The sequence below is a fragment of the Polyodon spathula genome, chromosome 12 (genome assembly GCF_017654505.1).
Source record: "Polyodon spathula isolate WHYD16114869_AA chromosome 12, ASM1765450v1, whole genome shotgun sequence".
NCBI classification, from domain to species: Eukaryota; Metazoa; Chordata; class Actinopteri; order Acipenseriformes; family Polyodontidae; genus Polyodon; species Polyodon spathula.
The window spans coordinates 43,397,085-43,416,686 of record NC_054545.1 but is presented as its reverse complement, the minus strand read 5'-3'; the positions used below and the strand labels follow the sequence as shown (position 1 = coordinate 43,416,686).

General features: G+C 44.9%; 1 protein-coding gene and 1 pseudogene across 1 annotated transcript; both read left to right on the top strand.

The window, feature by feature from the left end:
• Positions 1-1,307: 1,307 nt before the first annotated feature.
• Positions 1,308-6,328, top strand: LOC121324908 (annotated as a pseudogene).
• A 5,243-nt stretch (positions 6,329-11,571) lies between these two features.
• On the top strand, positions 11,572-19,188 carry cdc6 (cell division cycle 6 homolog (S. cerevisiae)). Its single transcript, XM_041266618.1, has 12 exons — positions 11,572-11,660; positions 12,626-12,854; positions 13,319-13,669; positions 13,927-14,126; positions 14,710-14,882; positions 15,385-15,491; positions 15,938-16,077; positions 16,266-16,366; positions 16,742-16,806; positions 17,217-17,425; positions 17,886-18,026; positions 18,360-19,188. The coding sequence occupies exons 2-12, from the start codon at positions 12,659-12,661 to the stop codon at positions 18,447-18,449; spliced, it is 1,773 nt and encodes a 590-aa protein (XP_041122552.1). The 5' UTR covers positions 11,572-11,660; positions 12,626-12,658; the 3' UTR covers positions 18,450-19,188.
• The last annotated feature ends 414 nt before the right edge of the window (positions 19,189-19,602 follow it).

Here is a 19,602-nt window from a genome sequence, read left to right as displayed (position 1 = left end):
CTGTCAGTGTGGGTGTGTGCTGGAGTGAGTTGAATAGTTTTGCTAGTCAGCCCATGCAGATCAACACAGCTACAGCACCGTAGGGAGAGGGAGAGTCACACTTTTCAAGGTTTATAACTGCTAAAGTCGGCAACAACACTCAAAAATAGAAACTGCTGTAGGGATGGAAGTAAGACCCACTGCAGAGCAGTTTGATCTATTCCTGGTTTTACTACGAGTTTATTAAGACACACCTGAGCTTGTTACCTGTCCGCACTGTGGCTAGTTGAGCGCTTAATAAAACCTGTGATGGGTAAATCTGATATGCAATAGGAGTCTTATTGCCATCCCTGTATTGAAATTATGCATTTAACATTTATTCATAATGTTATGTGATTTAATAAAATTTATTTTCAGAACAATAAAAAAATACTTGTCTGTTGTGCATGTTGTAAATTATGAATGTAAGTGTGACTAAGGTCCTCAAATGCCTCTCGTTTAATCTGGACAGCCACTGATTCTATATTTGTACATCTCCCGACTCCTGAGGCATACTGATCTAAAGCAGAGCTGACTGCAGTAGTGAAATTAGCATCATTGGAATTATTTTTGGTGAAATTCGTATTTTTTTTTTTTTATAATATTGTTATACTAGTGGGGTCTAGTGTATGTAAATAGTCTGCTGTGTTTTGTATTGTCAATTTTATGTATTGAAAACTCCAAGCACTCCCTCCTCAGAGTCTCTTAAATTGTTACTTATTTGTGGCGGGAAGGAGTCCGGGTATACAATCCCAGTGCTCTGTGGTTCGAGCACTCTGATTCGCCCTCTCTGATTCCTCAGTTGCAACAGGGAGAGTGCTACGTTTGGAGCGTATTACACGAAGGGACAGGTCCTGCAGGGCTAACTGAAACCGGCTGTGTTATTTTTGTTTCATTCTGACAATAAACCGCCCTGTTTGTCTCATTTAACTGGCTGAGGTCAGTGCGTTATTTCCTGTCACCGAGTAAAGACTGCCTTTGGTTTCCAGCCACTCTCCGTGCTGCATTGTGTGTGTTGCTGGGTGTGACTGCTGTATTGCGTGTGTTGCAGGGTGTGACTCTGTGTTGTATTGTGTATTGCAGGTGTGTGAAGGCGCCCCGCAGTCAGGCACACAGCCAGTGCAGAGACTGAGCCTGCAGGGACTCGGAGGGACAGGATGCCAATCCCGGGTGGGGGGGGTCCCCCTGGAGGACCCCCACCGGTGGCGGGGGGTGGAACCAGGTGAGGTCCACTCCGCGTGTGCACTTACGTGAAAACTGTATATACAAAGTGTGTTCACGAAACCACTATGTTGTTGTTATTTATCTATTTTATTTATTTATTTTATTTATTTTTGCTTTATGAAAAATTAATGATTCTACAAAAAAAATGTAATAGTGTTGTGGTTTTATTTAGATTGTGTGTAATAGATATAATATTTATTTGTTTTTGTTCAAGGCCAACACAGTGGCCCCGAAGTTGAGCCGTGATGATCAGAGGGGGCGCGGGGCGCTGCTCTCCGATATCTGCAAGGGGGCACGACTCAAGAAAGTGGGCGTGGTGAACGACCGTAGCGCACCCATCATAGAGAGTAAGAGAGCCTAGCCCCTCCCACCTACACCAGCACTGAGTATCACGCACTGCGACTCCTTCACTATCACCCCTTCCATGCATGAAATACTGAACAAATCTGTTTTGGACATCATAGATATTTTTCATTAAGAATTATTTTTTCCATTGCTTTTTAGGGGTGGAAATGGCATCCTCATAGGAGACTATCAATATATAATATATAATATAATATATCCATATCTCCACATATAAAGACCAGAAACTTTTAACAGTTGTATTCTCCTCTCTCTCTCTCTCTCTCTCCAGAACCTAAAGGAGGAGGAGGGGGTGGTAGTAGTGGAGGAGGTGGCGGCGTCTTTGGCTCCAGTTCTGGAGCTCTCCAGCCAATGGGAGGCTTGTTCCAGGGGGGCGTGCCCAAACTCCGACCAGTAGGAGGCAAGGACAGCAGCTCAGGTAAAGTTTACAGATGTTATAACAAACCTGAATAATAAATTCAATGACAAACATTATTTGAGCTGCTCCTTCTCAATGTCTCTAACCCTGTCCCACCCTTTTCTTACCTTTGCAGACAGCTCTGGTGGAAAACCAGCTTTGCAAATTCCCAGCTCCAGACCAGCGGCTCAGAGAGCCCCAGCGTCATCTTCATCATCATCATCATCGTCCTCCTCCTCATTGTCCTCCAGCCATCACTCCCACCCCCACCCCAGTGAAGCAGGGGACCCTAACCGAGCCTCCCCACCTGACCTTCCTCGCTCCCAGAGACCCTCCCCTTCTGACCTCTCCCGCTCCCACAGACCCTCCCTCCCTGACCTATCCCGACCCAACACAGGGGGGGGCATGAAACACAGCTCCTCCGCCCCGGGGGGAGGGGGAGGGTAGTTGGCGGCATGGTTGGGAGGGGGACGCGGGGTACCCCTCGTCCCGCCCCCGCCCGTAGGAGGATGTTGTCCCCTTGGGGGAGGAGGGTGGGGCCCCATCCAGGGCACTACCTGGAGACAGGGGGGGGTGGCGACCAGTTCCCACCCCTGGACAGAGGTCCCGTGATGGACCGAGGGGGAAGGTGGGGGTCAAGGGGGAGGGATCCCGGTCGGAGGCCCCGGGGGCTGCCCTTCAGGTCGGGGCCCCCGCTAAGCCAGGGACTCGATGGGGTAACGGCCCCTCCAGCCCGGCGGCGATTCGACCCCGAGCACCGACGACGAAAGCTCCCTGCACAGGAAAGCTGGGGCTGTGGCTGCTGCTCTCGGGACCACGCGTGTCAGCCCCGGCCCCTGCGGGCACCCAAGGAGTGCCCCCTTCCTCACCGTCCCCCCTGGGGGGGAGGGGGGGCGCCCCCCTCCCCCGGCCAGGGAGCCACCCAACCGCGGAGCAGGTGAGAATCTGACTTTCACAGTATGGATAGCCCGACGGGTTCGTGTAATGTGTTTCCAAGTGTTTTACAAATGGGGTGTGTGTGTGTAAGGGTTTTGGGTGGCTGCTCACAGTCCTGTGGAGCCGTTCCTCTCCAGGTATAACACGGAAAATTAGATAATGAATTACTTTTGGGACTGTGCGCTGGTTTAATTGGTTAATTTAATAAATTTAGAACAGGGTTGGAACAAAGACCAGAAGTGGAAGAGCCATCTTTGGCCACACCAGGGTTAGCCTAAATGTAAACATGTATATGGAAAGAAGACTTCTGTTGCACAGAAGAGTCTCCCATTCCAGGTTTTACTTCAAGCTTGAGTTGCCACAGTGTATAGCTGACAAGCTCAGGTGTGTCTCATTAAACTCATAATGAAACCAGGAATGGATTAGACGGCTGTGTCTTGGGATTGTTGTAAAGAAATAAGTCAAATTTAAAATGTACATGTGCTGATTTAAGTTCAAATACTGCATATTTAAAAACGTTGTTATTGATACAATTGTCGTTGTTGATATTATTATTGACTGTTATTATTATTTATGTTGGTATTATTATCGTGAATAATTATATAATTATTATCATGATCTGCTGTGTTCTGACTCTGTCCTGTAGCTCCTCCTGTCCCGCCCCCGGTGATGCGTAACGGTAGTCGTGATGCCCCGCCCCCTCCGCCCCCCTAAGGATGCACGGAGGCTCTGAGGGTCCCCCCCGGGGGGGAGGCCCCCGGGAGGTCCCTCCAGGCGTCCGCAGGGTATCCCCTCCACCCCCACCTGTCCGAAACGGCCACACAAGTGTCTCCAAATCATTCCTAGGTGAGCCAGACAGCTTCCCTTCGTCATCCATGATAAATGTTTCCAGCCGCGCTGGTAGTGCACTGTATAGGGCTCTAAATGTTCTCCCTGCTAAGAGTTTACCATGTTTTTTGCAGTTAGTTTACCCTGGTGTGCCATTTTCATTAACGTGCTTTATTACTTTCACTGTGGGAAACTTTCATAAGGGTTGGTTTACCGTGGTCTGTTTTATTAATGTGCTTTACCAGACCTCTCTGCTTTACAATGCTTGCCTGTGCTTTACCAGACCTCTCTGTGCTTTACCATACTTCCCTATGCTTTACTAGTCCTCTCTGTGCTTTACAATGCTTCCCTATGCTTTACCATACCGCTCTGTGCTTTACAATGCTTCCCTGTGCTTTACCAGACCTCTCTGTGCTTTACCATACTTCCCTATGCTTTACTAGTCCTCTCTGTGCTTTACAATGCTTCCCTATGCTTTACCATACCTCTCTGTGCTTTACAATGCTTCCCTGTGCTTTACCAGACCTCTCTGTGCTTTACAATGCTTCCCTGTGCTTTACCAGACCTCTCTGTGCTTTACAATGCAGTGATTTGAAAGAAACACAAGTTTCAGAAAACATGCTTTGCAGCCAAGTAAGATGCTTTGAGGCAGCTGATAGGAAATGTATTTACAGAGACTAGGGTGACTGAACTGTGCATCATCTGCAAGTACACAGCACAAGGAGGTTAAGTGACTTGCTCAGGGTCCCACGCAGTGAGCTGGGATTTGAACCGGGGACCTCCTGGTTACAAGACCTTTTCTTTAACCACTGGACCACACAGTCTCATTGACCTAGGAAGTGAAGCAACAACAGGCTTCCTGGTGGAAAGCAAGGCGTGAAATCAGATCACTTTCTTAGCAGTAACACATCGCGTACCGTTTTGAAAATGAAAGGATACATTTGCTGCCTATCTAGTGTATAAAGGTGCTAGTTCAATAACATGCGTTCTGGAGTTTTACAGTGAAAGGCAGTCTATCGACTTTATAGTTTTGCTGCAGTACAAAAAAAAAAAAAAGATATGCAGATCATGGCTGCTTTAATCGTTAAAAATGTAACCCCTGAATACTGGTGTACCCCGAAACAAATGTTATTCAGTTGTTAGGTGTGACATTTTCAAAGTAACTATTCTGCTGTGATCTTAGGAACACTGTTTTGAATGTTTCATTTATTGTCATTTTTCTCTTCTGCAGATGACTTTGAATCAAAATATTCCTTTCATCCAGTGGAGGACTTCCCACCCCCAGATGAATATCGACAATTTACTAAAGTCTACCCCAGTAAAACCAACAGAGGTAAATCTCAGCAACGAAACAATCGCGCTGAATATGTCTCCTAGTTTGCCACACTGATGAAGGCACTAGAGCCCAAACGCTGGTCTGCTTGACTCGGTTTCTTCTAGTTTCACCTCTAAAAATACCAAGAGTTGGGTCTTAAAGGATCCCAGTGATTCAGACTCAACAGGGCTAGGTAACCCATTCCACCCCCTCCCCACTCACTATGTGAAGAAGTGTCTCCTTCCCTCTGTCCTCCACCTAATTTCCACCTATGGTCCTTTGGTCCTGGTTTCTGTGCTGCGGTTAAGCTTATTGCTTCGGGTAACAATGTTTGGTTATTGTTTGTTTTTCATTGTCTCTCCCTGTTTTGTGTCGCAGGTGTGGGTGTGAGGGGGGCCCCTCCGCTGCCCCCAGTGGGCCGGTGAACCCAGAACCCTGTGAGATCCTTCAAAGGACCAGTCCGCACTTCACTGGATCAAAAGAAAAAGGAACACATGCAAACATGCCATCCAGTGAACTTTCCCAGATTCCTCCCCTCCCCCAAGAGAGTTTTCCTTCGATATTCTTTCCCATGGGTTCCCCATTTCTGAACCTCTGACCTAGCATGAAGCAATATTCCCAAAATAGTAATATTCCTGGAAAAAAAAAAACCCTAAAAATTTAAAAAAAAACTAAAAAATTAGAGTGGAGATGAGGAATAAGGACAAGTGTCACCTATAAAGGGTGTGTATATGTGTGTGTGTGTATATATTTTAGGTTAGATGCACAACACAAACCCTGCACCCAGTCCTGCTCTTCAGAAGCTCGTTTTATTATTGAAATGATCTCGGCTGCCTGGAGTTTATATACGTTGTTCCTCTCCTCCTGGTTGTATGCCTGTAGACTCACAGGTCAGTCCTGTCCGTGCTGTGATATGATGAAGTGTAATTGAGTCTTTCAAGATTTAGCAGGGGAATCCTGATTGCTTAAACTTCTACACCTCCTTCCCTACCTCTCTCTGTTCCCTCCCTACCCACCCCTTTCCCTACCCCTCTCCATACCTCTCTATCTCCCTCCTTTACCTCCCTCCATACCTTCTCCCTACCTCTCTCCCACGATCTATTTCCCTACCTACATTCCCTCTCTCCCTCCCCTCCCTCCCTGCTCATTTCAGTACTATAACTGAACAAGCAAGGAGAGGGTGGTTCTGAACAGAGTTTCTAACCCCGCCACACACACGTAGCCAAACCCATGCATTCTGATGCCTTTTGAATTGAGATGTTTGAAAAACCTAAAAAAAAAAAAAAAAAAAAAAAAACTGAACTGAAAAAAGGAGAGAAGAGCCGAGCCAGGATGTTCCTGCCGTTTATTTTTTTATTATGTGGGTTTTTTTTTTTTTTTGGATCATCATGTGGAACAGTGAACATAAGACGAGATTTCTGAATTACCGAACGTTTCCCGAAAAAGCAGAACTGTTTCAGAAGATTCCAAAGGAACAACCCTGTGGTTTGCAGCTACAACCCTGCAGACCCGACAACAGCAACGATTTCCCATCCCAGTGTAATGCCTGCACCAGCCTGGAGTGGTCAGGACCACTGAACACAAGACAGCAGAAAAATATACAATAATATCCCACGGCAGGCAGGCAGGCAGGTAGGCATCCGTCAAGCCCCCTCAGCCTCCTTCCCTACCTCTCCATTTCTCTGCACTCTGTCTGACTCGAGCCATAGGATCGCTTTCTCTTCACTAAAAACTCCTTCAAAGGCTGTGTTTTGATGTGCACCCAACCTATCACTACACTACCTACCCACCACCCTACCTGCCTACCCTAGGGGCAAAGTGCACTCTGAAAATCCTTTAGAGGGGTAAACTCCCCAAGGTTGTTAAGCTTATACAGCATGATTAGAAAAAAAGGGCCAAAATGCTGCAAAGGAAGAGTGGAAGACGAGTGGACGTGATTGATTGATTTTTTTATATATATATATATATATATATATATATATATATATATATATATATATATATATATAGTTTCAGCAGCTCTGTTAAAGTTTTGATCGGTGCTTTTGACATTGAAGGAGAGAGAATGGGGTTCAAGTTGAGACCAAATCACATCCGCCTGTAGCATTTGAGGAGATCACTAAGGCTTCTGCAGAATAAGGTGATATGTGCCAACAGCTTTCAAGACGAAACAGACTGACTGACGCCCCCCGTCCCCCCTCCCCTGAGAATGAAAGCACATGTACAAAACCTCAAGTCGAATCCTGGGCTTCAGCATCCTGGAGGAGTAGAGGGGCTTTCACGGATTGTGTGCGGAGTCTCCCACCAGGAGCCACAGCATCAGGGATTGAACTGTGTTTGTGGACCACAGCAGCCTTCTGGAGTCCACAACAAGGAGATGGCTGGAGGGAGGGAGAGGGAGGGTTATTCCTTCAGACTTGTGCACGACTATTCCAACGTACTGTATAAAGGATTGTGACTGTTCTGGGAAAGGCGGAGTGGCTTTTCTTTATGGGATGTTGAGACAGAGTTATTGGGAGGTGCAATAGTGATCCTGCATGGAAGTCTTCAGTATGGTACCCCCGCTGTGGTTTGAGATTTGTGTTTGGGGTCTGTTGGCTTTGTTCGGTTTTCACTACTTAAACAAAAAAAACCTTTTACAAGGAGGAATCGGATCATGTTATAAATATTTTTTGTCTGCTCCCGAGATTGATTAGGTCACAGCTTTTTTCTTTTTATTATTGTTGGTTTTGAATGGGAATGAGGGTTCTCAAGCTGTTTTACAGCTCTGGTAAGGAAAAAAAAAATAATCACCAACACTATTCAATGTAAACACTATGCTAATGTTTCATGTTTGTTTGTTTTTGAAAAGTACTGTCAGAAAATGATTTTTTTTTTTTTTTTTAAAGAAGGGGTTATATAGTGCTTGAGGTTCCATGCCGTTGATTCAGGGTTACCGGAAAATAAAAATAAAATATGAACTGGTAAATTGAAATGATCACTAATTGAAATTTTTAGTAATTGAGAGGGGGGGTGATTTTATACAAGAACAATCGAGTCACACTTTGGCTGCTAAATATGTATAATTCGCCCTACCAGAAGATGACCCCTCCCTCTCTCGCTTTAGTTTTTTTTCATTTGAAAATGAAGTCTGATAAACTGTAATTTCAGAACTCCTCTTTATAGCCCTTTCTTAATTTTGAAATTCAATGTTTTTGTTTATAATGATAATCGGTCCCATAGCTGGTCTTTTGCCTTATACACTAATGTTTGTTTTTTTCCCCAGGTACCAGATTTATAATAATAATAATGTATATTTACACTAAGTGTGGGGAGATATGGTAATCGTAGCTATTGATTTATTTTGTATGTTGTACAAAGACTGTAATATAGGAAAATAAAGGGGGGGGTCTGATTTTAAGGGTATTTCTAAAGACAGTTATATATTTTTTTTTTCTCTTGTCTTTCTATGTCACTTCTCTGATCGTGTTGTCGTGAGTCTCTTCTTGAAAGCTGTATATTTTGGGGCAGGGGACAGTCACTGTTATGCTCAGGCCCCTTGCCTCCTTTAATAAAAAGGAGTTAGTTCCTATAATGATTCATTTTTTGTTGCCATCATGTTGTGTTTGTTAAATAAATCTGAATCTTCCAACTCAGAAGCTGAAATGCTAGCTTTTAAGAGACAACGCCGTGTTGCACGAGATAATAAAAGCTGCGTTCCAGGGATGAAGTGAGTTTGCATTGCAAAACCGCGGTGAGTCGTTCCTGGTTTTTATATCTTGTGTGAGTTACACCTGGGTTTGTTTAAGGAAACTAGAGTGAACAAAGGTCTAATTTATCAAGCAAGCTTACAGAATGCAAACCTGTGGCTCATACTGCTCAGCAATGGGGGTTATTATTATTATTGTTGTTGTTTATTATTATAATCATCATTACCAAGCCCATAGAATGGATGTAAAACCTGGACTGGCTCTCAAACTGCTCCGCAATGAAAATCTTATTTTCATCTATGTATCCAAGTCAAACTATTCTTGTTCTTTCCCAGGGTCATACCTGGGACAGGTAAAGTAGCAAGCTGCAGTAGCCTTGTTCATGCAATGTGGCGTGTTCTCATGCCTGTGCTTTAAATGTCTTTTGCATGAAATCCATATTCAAAAACAATTCTCATTGTGCAACACACATGAGCTATTTCCTGACTAAACAGGGTGCCACTCTATGCACAGTTTAAGGGATTGCTAATCAAGGTTTGAAATGTTCTTGCCTCTTTTTTAGCGCATTATCGCTGCTCCCCCTCCACCCTGTTTGTCTCTTTGCTGGTCTCTTAAACTGAGAAGGGAACACAAAGCCACTTTTTCAGGAACAGAGGCTTGAAACCTGTTTCCAGGAGACTTAGTCTGATATGGCTGTATCAAACCTCAAGTTTCCCGTGGTGTGCCTTGCAGTGGCCTGAAACCCAGTCTCTTGAAACCAAGTTCCAAGCCACCCAGTGGCTCCGTGTTCCCTCAGCTTAGTACTTGACTTTACGCAGATGTGACCTACAGCAAAGGTACTGGAAAGCAGCTGTTTATCGATCTATTGGAAATGTTTTTAGATTGAAGAACCACATTAGCAGTGATGATGTCATAAAGCCACTGCACTAACTAGAATACAGACATCAATAAAAACGTCTTTCATTCAATTATTTATGTTTTTATTTTATTTTTCCACTATCCTCTGCATTGTGTGTTCTGAAGATACTGTATTAAAATCTGAAATTTAATTCTTCAGTCGTCTTAAAGTCCCTCCCGCTTCAAATAAAATAATAATAATCAAAGAGACTTGTAAATATCTAATTTGTAGAACAGATGGGAAAACGTTTCAAACGATCCTGCACTTTGGAAAAGTTTGTCCTTAGTGGGGATGATCATAATAAAATAAAATTGTGCCTTAAAGTTCATAGACATTTTCTTGTTCATTCATTCTCTTCATTTTAATGGCTCACAATCAGCATATCTGTCTTACCAATAGAAACAACTAAATGTTATGTTGTTTCTCGATGTTCTATTTTTCTTATCTTTCCTGTAGTTAATATGTATTTCCAGTTTAATGCTACTAGGTGAAGGGTTCTGTTTTTTTCTCTGTTCTTTTCTTTCCTGATTGAGACTGGGGTACTCAACAGTTAATAAATGGTTTAAAAATAATAATTAAAAAATATATATATTTTATTTAATAAACAAATAAATAAATGAATCGTGTTTCTCAAGTCTAAGTTGGATGGTTCATTTATTGTCCAGCCCTGTTACATTATCGTTCTTATTGTGATTGATTTTTCAGTCCCAGCTCAGTGTAGGGGTGAGGCTGTCTGTATAAACCCCCTGCTATGCAGTACTTCATGAATAAAAACCCATTAAAACGTGTGTGTGCTTCTCTGGTTATTGTCACGGTGTCAATAAGCACGTAGTGGTGGTGCTCGGGCAGGGATGGCCAAAGGTAGCAATTCCAGTCCGGGTCTTTACTCCAACCCTGTTCTAAATTATTTAATTTAATCGATTAAACTGGCTCTCCAGACCCGGGCGTAGTTCATTATCTCATTTTAGCTGTTGGACCTCCTGGGGTAGAATGGAGCTCCAGCACTGTGATTGGACACACTGCCCTGGGCTTGAGTTTAGGAAAAATAACGGATCGTTGTGATGTTATCAATAATTCCTTTAGTCTTTAGTATCTGTTGTACTGAAATGCTACTGGTGATTATCATGTCTCTGACAGTCGTCTAACACTAAAGGAGCACCTGCTGCTTAAGCTGGACATTTGAAAATTGAATGTCTTAAAAATGAGACTCCTGTTGCATAGCAGTGCCACCCAATCCAGGTTTTACTACGAGCTTGATCAGCCACAGTGTGTATAGCCTAGATAGCAAGCTCAGGTGTATCTTATTAAACTCCTAGTAAAACCAGGAATGGATCAAGCTGCTATGCAATGGGAGTATTTCCAGCCCTGTAATACCACAGTGCTAAAAACACCCAAATACATAGCATGACATATACTGTATATGTTGGATACATGTTGTTATGCATGCAAATACATCAGTGAAATCATGATTAAATAATAATTCAATCTATTGTAGTTGCTTTTAACTTTACAGAACGTGATCATTACGCTCTTGTTCTTGTTAACCTTGCTCAAGCACACTGTAAATTCCCGCCAGTTGATTTAACAATAAACCGCGCCTTTTACGCCAGGTAGCCAATGGGATACTGACTGGAGTAAGGGGGCAATAGTTTGGCGGAATTTCTATACTTTAAAGCCCATTGGTCCGGTCTCAGCTGTTGCACAGCGATTGGTGGAGACGTTATTTACACTGTCGGGGGAGTTGCCATCTATCGCTGGCAAGACGCTGCCCAATCAGAGTGCTGATAGTGCGTTCTCGAACCTACGAGTGTCCAATGGGATCAAGAGGGGGCGTGTTCGGTGCATGGCGCGGAGACTTGGCTGTGTAAGATTTGGCGCTAATGTTTCAGTATTAGCTCGCCTGGTTTACTGAGGGGAAGCGAGTTTGAGATTCTCAAAACAAATCCGAAGAGAACGTCTGCGGTCCTGTGAATTTTAACAGAAACAGTTTAGGTAAGTAATGAATACATCTGTTTATGTCATTTTCATTTCAGTATAATCTTCTAGCACAGTTTTATATTTTAAATGTATTTGTAAGTGTAGTTTTGTAAAAAAGTGCTACTTGACTGAATCGAGCAGTAGCATTGGGTTGAATTTAACGGGAAGGATTTAAACTCTAATAATTGAAAATAGTATCATGCATCTGTTTTTGAAAACGATTACGCGTGAATTAATTGTGTTTCTTTACATTTAGTTTGATTTCGAAACTAAATACGTTTGGTAATCGGCGACAGCGTAATATAACGTAAAATATAGGAACACATTTACTTTCTGCCTTTTATAATGCAGAAATGTGTGCAGCTGTATTCAGCTTTTTTTTTTTTCCTTAGGATTGATGGATTTCTATTTGTAGATTTTAAATGTATTGCAGTATTCTCTGCGTTTGTTGGCGGTGGTGAGATACTGGCCTGTGTTTGTTCCCGCGGCGTGTTTGCCATCTGTTTTGTTGCAGTATTTCAATTAAACTACAATTGTAATAAAATCTAAATCTATACATACCGCGCTATCAAAGCAATTTATTTCTATCCTGGCGTCATATCGCAATATTGAAACACTTAAACACAAATTAAACCAACACGATGGCTCGCACGTAGCTGCCTATAGTGGCGATCTGAAAAAGGCGGAAGCCGAAACGTGTTTCCAATTAAAACAGCGAGTTTTCAGTTTATCAATCGTTTGTGTGTGAGAGAGAGAAATGTGTTTGGCATATACTTCAGGTAAAAGGGACTCCCTCAATAGTCTTGTAGAAACATTTAATTGCATCTTTCAAGTCAATCAATACAGCTTCTAGTTTAACGTGCGATTGTGTCTCTGGTACAGTATTTATAATCGATTCTCGCGTGTGTCTGGTACAGTATTTATAATCGATTCTTGCGTGTGTATCTGGTGCAGTATTTATAATCTCTTGTGTCTTGCAGGTATTTCTTTTCAGCGGGTCTTTCGCTGCAGACATGCCGAGCACCAGGTCCGGTTCCCAAACCACCATCGCCTACCCCAGAAAGAAATCCTGCAGATTGGCCTCCAAGCCCCAAAATGACAGTCCGAAATCGGAGAACACGCGAAAAGTGACCCCGGTTCCCGTGGCGACGGCGGTGACTTCCCCAAATAAATCCGCGGTCCTGCCGCTCAGCCCCCGCAAGCGAGCCGGTAAGATGGCATTTGTGTTGAGGCTAGGCTAGCGTTTACATGGAGAGACGCTGAGTCTGGGGGTGCGGCTGCTTTGTAATGTATTTGCATTTCTAAGTGTGTGTGGGGGGAGGGGGTGTTTTGTTGTCCTACTGGCGTCGAGTTCCCTTGCTTTACAAAATGTATACCTGCAATAGAATTGAGTTTATACAATTATACAGCGGTGGTAATGAGACTCCTATTGCACAGCAGTTTCGCCCATTCCAGGTTTTACTACCAGCTTGATTAGCCCCAGTGTAGAGGGAACAAGCTCAGACGAGGTCTTATTAAACTCCTAAGTAAAACCCTCAATGGATCAGACTGCGATGCAACGGGAGTCTTGTTTCCCTCCCTGGTCTGTTACGTGAGGTAGTTGTTCAGCGTTTAAGGGAGACGGCTGTTCAATTTACATGCTCGGATTAATTAAATCTCCTTTCTCTCTCCAGGTGATGAGAATCTTTGTAACCTCCCTCGCTCCCTCCTGGGGTCCCCCCCAAAGCAGTGCTGCAAAGAGAACTCTGTTCTGTGTACCCCCCTCTCCCCCCGGACCCCCTCCAAGCTAAACTTCGACGAGGCAAAGCTGCGTTGGGGCGCAACTCTGTCTCCCCTGAAGCGGGCCCCCTTGTCCGAAGTGGTTTCCCCCAGTGGAGCGACGTGCGAGCTGGGCTCCCCCAAAGGCACCCCCCTGACCCCGACGCGATCCCCCTACCGCAGGGCTCAGGAGACCCCCGCGAGCTCTCCACGGGGCACCCAGAAAGAGAAGGCGGCTCCTGTGGTCAGACTGTTCACACAGGAAGGTAAGACTGCAGGCCTGGGTCACAGCTGTTATTGTGGAGTTTGTAATTTGACAGCTCTTGCATTGTAACTATAGTCATCCTGAAACAAATTCAGTGGCAAACATTTCACTAAGATTTACAGTTTCAGCAGTTTGTCATTGATAAATTACTTTTGAGAGTTTCCCTCTGGTTTGAAGCCGGCAATGCTCTTATGGGGACCAGTATCCAGAATTTCCATGGTCCTATTTTAATTAATAAACCTGCTCCATTATTCCCAGGCTCCTGCTACCAGCAGACGAAGCAGGCTCTCAACACTGCCATCCCTGAGAGACTGCTCTCCCGGGAGAAGGAGACGTCTGCCATCCGGGAATTCCTATCGGAGAGAGTGGGGGGCCAGCGGGCCGGCAGCCTCTACATCTCCGGAGCGCCGGGAACAGGAAAGACAGCCTGCCTGCGCCGCATCCTGCAGGACTGCAAGGTGAGAGTCCCAGTACGAAACCAGCAGAGCCACTGGTCCCAGTATAGTGCTGCATTTAAAACATTTTAAAAAATGATATTGCCTAGGGTAAGTTTTGTTTATATTTTTTTTAAATTAAATTTGTATTTCATTTAATCAGATGTATTTTCTAGATTTCTTTTGTGAGTGAATTTTATGTAAGGAGTTCAGGTTTCTTTGATGTGAAATGCGCTGTATACAAACGCCCCAATAAACTGGGGGCAACAGTACAGTCGAAGCTTGCTTTTATGGCATCTGTGTATGAAGATTGCCTCACGATTTTAGGCAGCTTAATTTATAATTGTATTTGTTTGGCAGATGCCTTTATCCAAGGTTACAGGGCAGGTGCCAGTAATAATACAGTATGAACTAGGATGCGACAGGTTAGGGTTACAATTTGTCTGGTGGCCGGGCAGATCAAGAGGTTGAAGTGACAGCAGTGCTATAGCCACTATCTGCAGTCCCAAACTTAATAAACCTCTTCAGTGACTACAAATAAATACCATCTATGATTGAGTAAACTTAATTCATTTTTAATCTGATTACAATGTCTCTGTCTGTCCAGGAGCTGCTCCAGGGCTCCCTGCAGGTCTTTGTTAACTGCATGTCCCTGCGCAGCGCCCACTGCATATTCCCAGTGCTGGCTGAGAGGCTGCAGGGCGCTGGGAAGAGTCGCTCAGGGGGGAAGGACTTTGGGAAGAGGCTGGAGAGGCTGCTGACCGGCCCGGGACCCATGGTGTGAGTGTCCGGGGGGGTTGGGGTAGAACGGATTCCGGCTGGGATTTGTTTAACCGGGATAGAACTCTTGAGAGAATGTACATCTGTTTCAAGGGGTGCCCGGCAAGAAATAACAGCCGGTATCGAAAATAAGGGGGCTGGAAGAGAGGTTTACACTCTGCAATATAAAATGAATATGTTGATCAAAAACCTAACCCTGTATGATTGTGCACACAGTGACTGGAGCAGATGTGCCTCATTTTCAAGGGGTCCTGACTAGAAATAATATTCTAAAATCAACAGCAAAAAACAGAATTTCAAACAGTAAAACCGTGAAAATAGACTTGGAAAAAGACGTTTTAATTCTCCTGATCTGTAAAAACGCACTTTCCCTTAAAGGCATGTTGCGTGCATACAGAGCGTTAAATTTGGCCATTTTGAGTCACTTACTCTGGTATAGAGAGCAAGCGGACCGTTTCTTGTACTCCGGTTCTGATCCGTCTCCTCCTCGATCTCTCCCCAGCCTGCTGGTTCTCGATGAGATGGACCAGCTGGACAGTAAAGCCCAGGATGTTCTGTACACGATCTTCGAGTGGCCCTGGCTGGACCGCTCCCGGCTGTGTCTCATTGGTGAGTGGTTCAACTGCACTGTGCAGGTACAGGACTGGGAATGAGACTCCCGCTGCATAGCAGTCAGATCCATTCCTCGTTTCCCTGTGAGTTTAATTACACACCTGAGCTTGTTACCTACACACACACACACTGGCCTGTAACTTCAAACTTTCAGCTTTTTATTTGACACATCCCTTGGTATTAAGGCAGGGATGGAAAGAAGACTCCTATTGCATAGCAGTTTCACCCATTCCAGGTTTTTATACAAGCTTGATTAGCCCCAGTGTACAAGTAAGAAGCTCAGGAGTGGGTATTAAAAAAAAAAAAAACAAGGGTGGATCTGACTTCTCTTCTCAAACATGTCAAACCTCTGTTTGTACTGGCCTCTGTTGGGACCATCTTTTACTATACAGCATGTAATTGTCCCAGCATTTGACAGCCTCTCCTTTTCCCTACCTGTCTAGGGATTGCCAATGCCCTGGATCTGACAGACAGGATCCTCCCTCGCCTGCAGGCCCGCCCCCACTGCAAGCCCCAGCTGCTCAACTTCGCCCCCTACAGCCGGGAGCAGCTCATCGCGATCGTGCAGGACCGGCTAGCCAAGGTAATGACCACTAAATCGCAGATATAGCGCCTTTCACGGCAAACCAATTCCAGCAGTTCAGCACGGGTCAGCGGCAGCGCGTTGTGATTTCAGCTGGGTGGGGGGGGCGGGGTGCGTGCTGGCTGTGTGACAGAGCTCCGGTCTGCTCGCTGTGATTAACCCCTCGCGCTCTGCTGCCTCCTCTCCAGGTGTCGGGTGAGCAGGTTCTGGACGGCACTGCAGTTCAGTTCTGCGCTCGCAAAGTCTCTGCTGTGTCGGGAGACGCGCGCAAAGCGCTGGATGTGTGCAGGTGAGCCTCTCGTTCAAATGCAGTGTCGAGGGGGGGGTGGGGTGGGGCTAGAGAACTCTCTCCTGATTCCGGAGTCTCAGCGAATGTCGGTCACAGAATTAGTGGGTCATTCCAGGCTTTAAGACTCTTAAACTGATACAGTGATGCAAGAGCTTCTAAATGCGCCTCCATTGTTAGTTATGAAACTTCTCTCCTTTTACACAGGAGTTTGATCAGCAAGGTGTTTGGCACTGCCAGTAGTCTGATCTTTTAAAGTGTGTTTATGAATGCTTCACAAAGGAAACAGGAGTTGAAATGCTGCTACAGTGTTGCTGCGTCTTGCCAAACCTGATTTTGTTTTAATTCCTTCTCCTCTCTCTCTCGCTCTCTCTCCAGGAGAGCGGTGGAAATCGTGGAGTCCGATGTCCGGAAACAAACCGTCCTGAAGCCAACCACAGAGTGTAAGAGTCTCCTCCGGTTACAGGACTAATAACACAGATGATTACATCCATCTGCATGTGAAGGATCAGCTTGATGCATTCAAGTTCAACTGTTTTGCTTCCTAAAACATGTGCAGAGTTTATTTATTGACCTAACACAGTTTAAAAATAGAATTGTTAGGATGACTAGTACAGCATTCAAGCAGACCTGGTTATCTGCTATACTGGACATCGCATAACAGGAGTGCTGTTCCTGGCGAATTACTGTTACTGTTCAATACACAAGTTATGTCGAGACAAAAAAAAACTGTAGATCTGAAGACAGCCACAAATTAAGAGACTAAATATACAGAGAGGTGTCTGATGCTGGCCAAGCAGACCTGTCGCACTCCCTGTTCATTTTAAATGTATTTTCTTCTGCCCCCCACCAGGTGTCTCCCCGATGAAGTCCCCCCCTGTCCCGCGGAAGGTATCCCTGCTGCACGTGTCCCGTGTGATTTCGGAGGTGTACGGGGACCGCATGGTGCGAGGAGGGGAGGGGGGCGACTCTGAATCCTTCCCCCTGCAGCAGAAGCTGTTGGTCTGCACTTTGCTGCTTCTCACAAGGCAGGCCTGCAGCAGGGAGGTGACGCTGGGCAAGGTGAGAGCACACGCCCCCTGTCTCCCCCATCACCCTGACCCAGGGTCATGCTCACAGATACTTGCAGTCTAGTAATTCAAGAAAAAATTGAACGGCAAACATCTTGCAAATGAATGTCTTAATACATGGATGGGAGTAAAATTCTCCCGTTGCATAGCTGTTTTGATCCATGACTGGTTTTAATAAGAGCCTGGATTAGCCACAGCGTGTATAGGCAAGAATCTCAGGTGCTTCTTATTAGTCGTACACAGTGTCTCCCCTTGCACAGCAATATGATTTCACTGCTGCTTTAATCACTCGCCTGAGCTTATTACCTGTATATACTGTGGCTAGTCAAGCGCGTAGTAAAACCTGGAATGGATTCAACTGCTATGCAATAGGTTTACTTCCATCCTTGTTGATGCTGTGTGTTTTGTCCCTGTGCCCCAGCTAACCAGCCTGTCTCTGTGCCCCCCCTCAGCTCCACGAGGCGTACAGCCGGGTGTGTCAGCAGCAGCAGATGAGCGCCGTGGGGCAGGCAGAGTGCTTGTCTCTGAGCAGCCTGCTGGAGTCCAGGGGCATTTTCGGGCTGAAGAAGGCAAAGGAGGCACGCCTCACCAAGGTGAGGAGTGAGGGACTCCCATGGGGAGAGGAGTGAGGGACTCCCATCACATTGCATTTTTTGAGGGGAGTTGGCTACCTGCTATAAGACAGGGATGGTGATAAGACTCCTATTTCACAGCAGTTTCACCCATTCCAGGCTTTACTAGGAGCTTGATCAGCCCCAGTATGTCTAGGTAACAACTATGTGGTACGAGGAGGTTGTGAAACTGCAGCTAGTGGCTCTAGTATTGAATCTGTAATATCACTGGCAGGATTGCTAAGCCCTTCAGTAAGTGCTCCAGTTCTTCCAGTAATTGTTTTTTCTAACCTCCTTTCATCCCCCCCCCCCCAGGTTACCCTGAAGATCGAGGAGAAAGACATCGAACACGCGCTGAAAGACAAAGTCCTTACAGGGACTATACTGACTGCAGGACTGCCTTGAACTTGCACACTTGACTCATTCGTTCGTTTTGAAATGCCATTTTTTTATTCTGCAGTTAATATCATTGTACATAACTTTGTTCTGTTTTTTGACTGTAGTTTTATTACACCTGCACTGGTGGGATGTTCAGATTTTCAGCTGCTTGATTTTTTAATTTTTTTTTAGTCACTAACAGCAGTGGAAATGCCTGTAGCTGCTTATTCAAATCACTGAGGTCAGGACTAGAAATCAAACCCGAGGGGCACCGGTCAGGAAACGCTGACCTCTCAGGGCTCCTTGGTCCCGGGTCCCAGGTGTGGTGTCAATATTGCCTTCAGTCACCGTGTGTAATTGTACCATGTTAAATTTCTTAATGCATGTTGTGTGTGGGGGTGTCGCCCCCCCCCCCCCAAGTTCGGGCAGGGCAACTTCTAGAACTCCATACAGAACACAAACTGCTTTTTAATTTTATAAATTAGCTGTGACTAGAAGGGGGATGTGTGGTTTTTTTTTTTTTTAATTAAAAAAAAAAAAAAAAAAAAAAGCTTAAGTAATTCAGGACCAACGGGGTTAAACTTTTCTTGTGTTTTTACAAGCTCTGCTGTTTTTGCAGTGTTAGTTTTTGCCCCTAGTTAAAATAGTAGGACTGTCTTTTTTCCAGGTGGTCTTGTGTGTGTCTGGACAGTTAGATTCTCTTTCTACAGTGTTTTGATGGGAGGTTTGTTTTACACATAAACATGTAACTCTTAAATTTCAAGTGCTGCCGATTTGAGTAAAAGTTATGTATTTAAATAAAGATTTTATTTGAACTAGTTTAAATGTCGTTTTTTTTTTTTTTTTTTTTTTAATTGGACTCTGTTGTAATTGTATAATAATAGGAGGCTGTGTGGTCTAGTGGATAAGGAAACAGGCTTGTAATGAGGAGGTCCCCGGTTCAAATCCCAGCTCACTCACTGTGTGACCCTGAGCAAGTCACTGAACCTCCTTGAGCTCCGTCTTTCGGGTGAGACGTTGCTGTCCGTAACTCTGCAGCTGATGCACAGCTCACACACCCTAGTGTAAGTTGCCTTGGATAAAGGCGTCTGTTTAATAATATTGATGCCAATCTCACAGAAGTACTGTGCTACTGTTGATTCAACTGTAGCATCTCGACTTGTCCACTAGATGGCAATGC

What these genes read in the sequence shown, in the direction of transcription:
- cdc6 (XM_041266618.1), top strand. Translation starts at nt 12,659, where the DNA reads ATGCCGAGCACCAGGTCCGGTTCCCAAACCACCATCGCCTACCCCAGA. An exon ending in CAGCCCCCGCAAGCGAGCCG is followed by an intron (nt 12,855 to 13,318) that starts GTAAGATGGCAT and finishes TTCTCTCTCCAG; the next exon opens with GTGATGAGAATCTTTGTAAC. An exon ending in CAGACTGTTCACACAGGAAG is followed by an intron (nt 13,670 to 13,926) that starts GTAAGACTGCAG and finishes CATTATTCCCAG; the next exon opens with GCTCCTGCTACCAGCAGACG.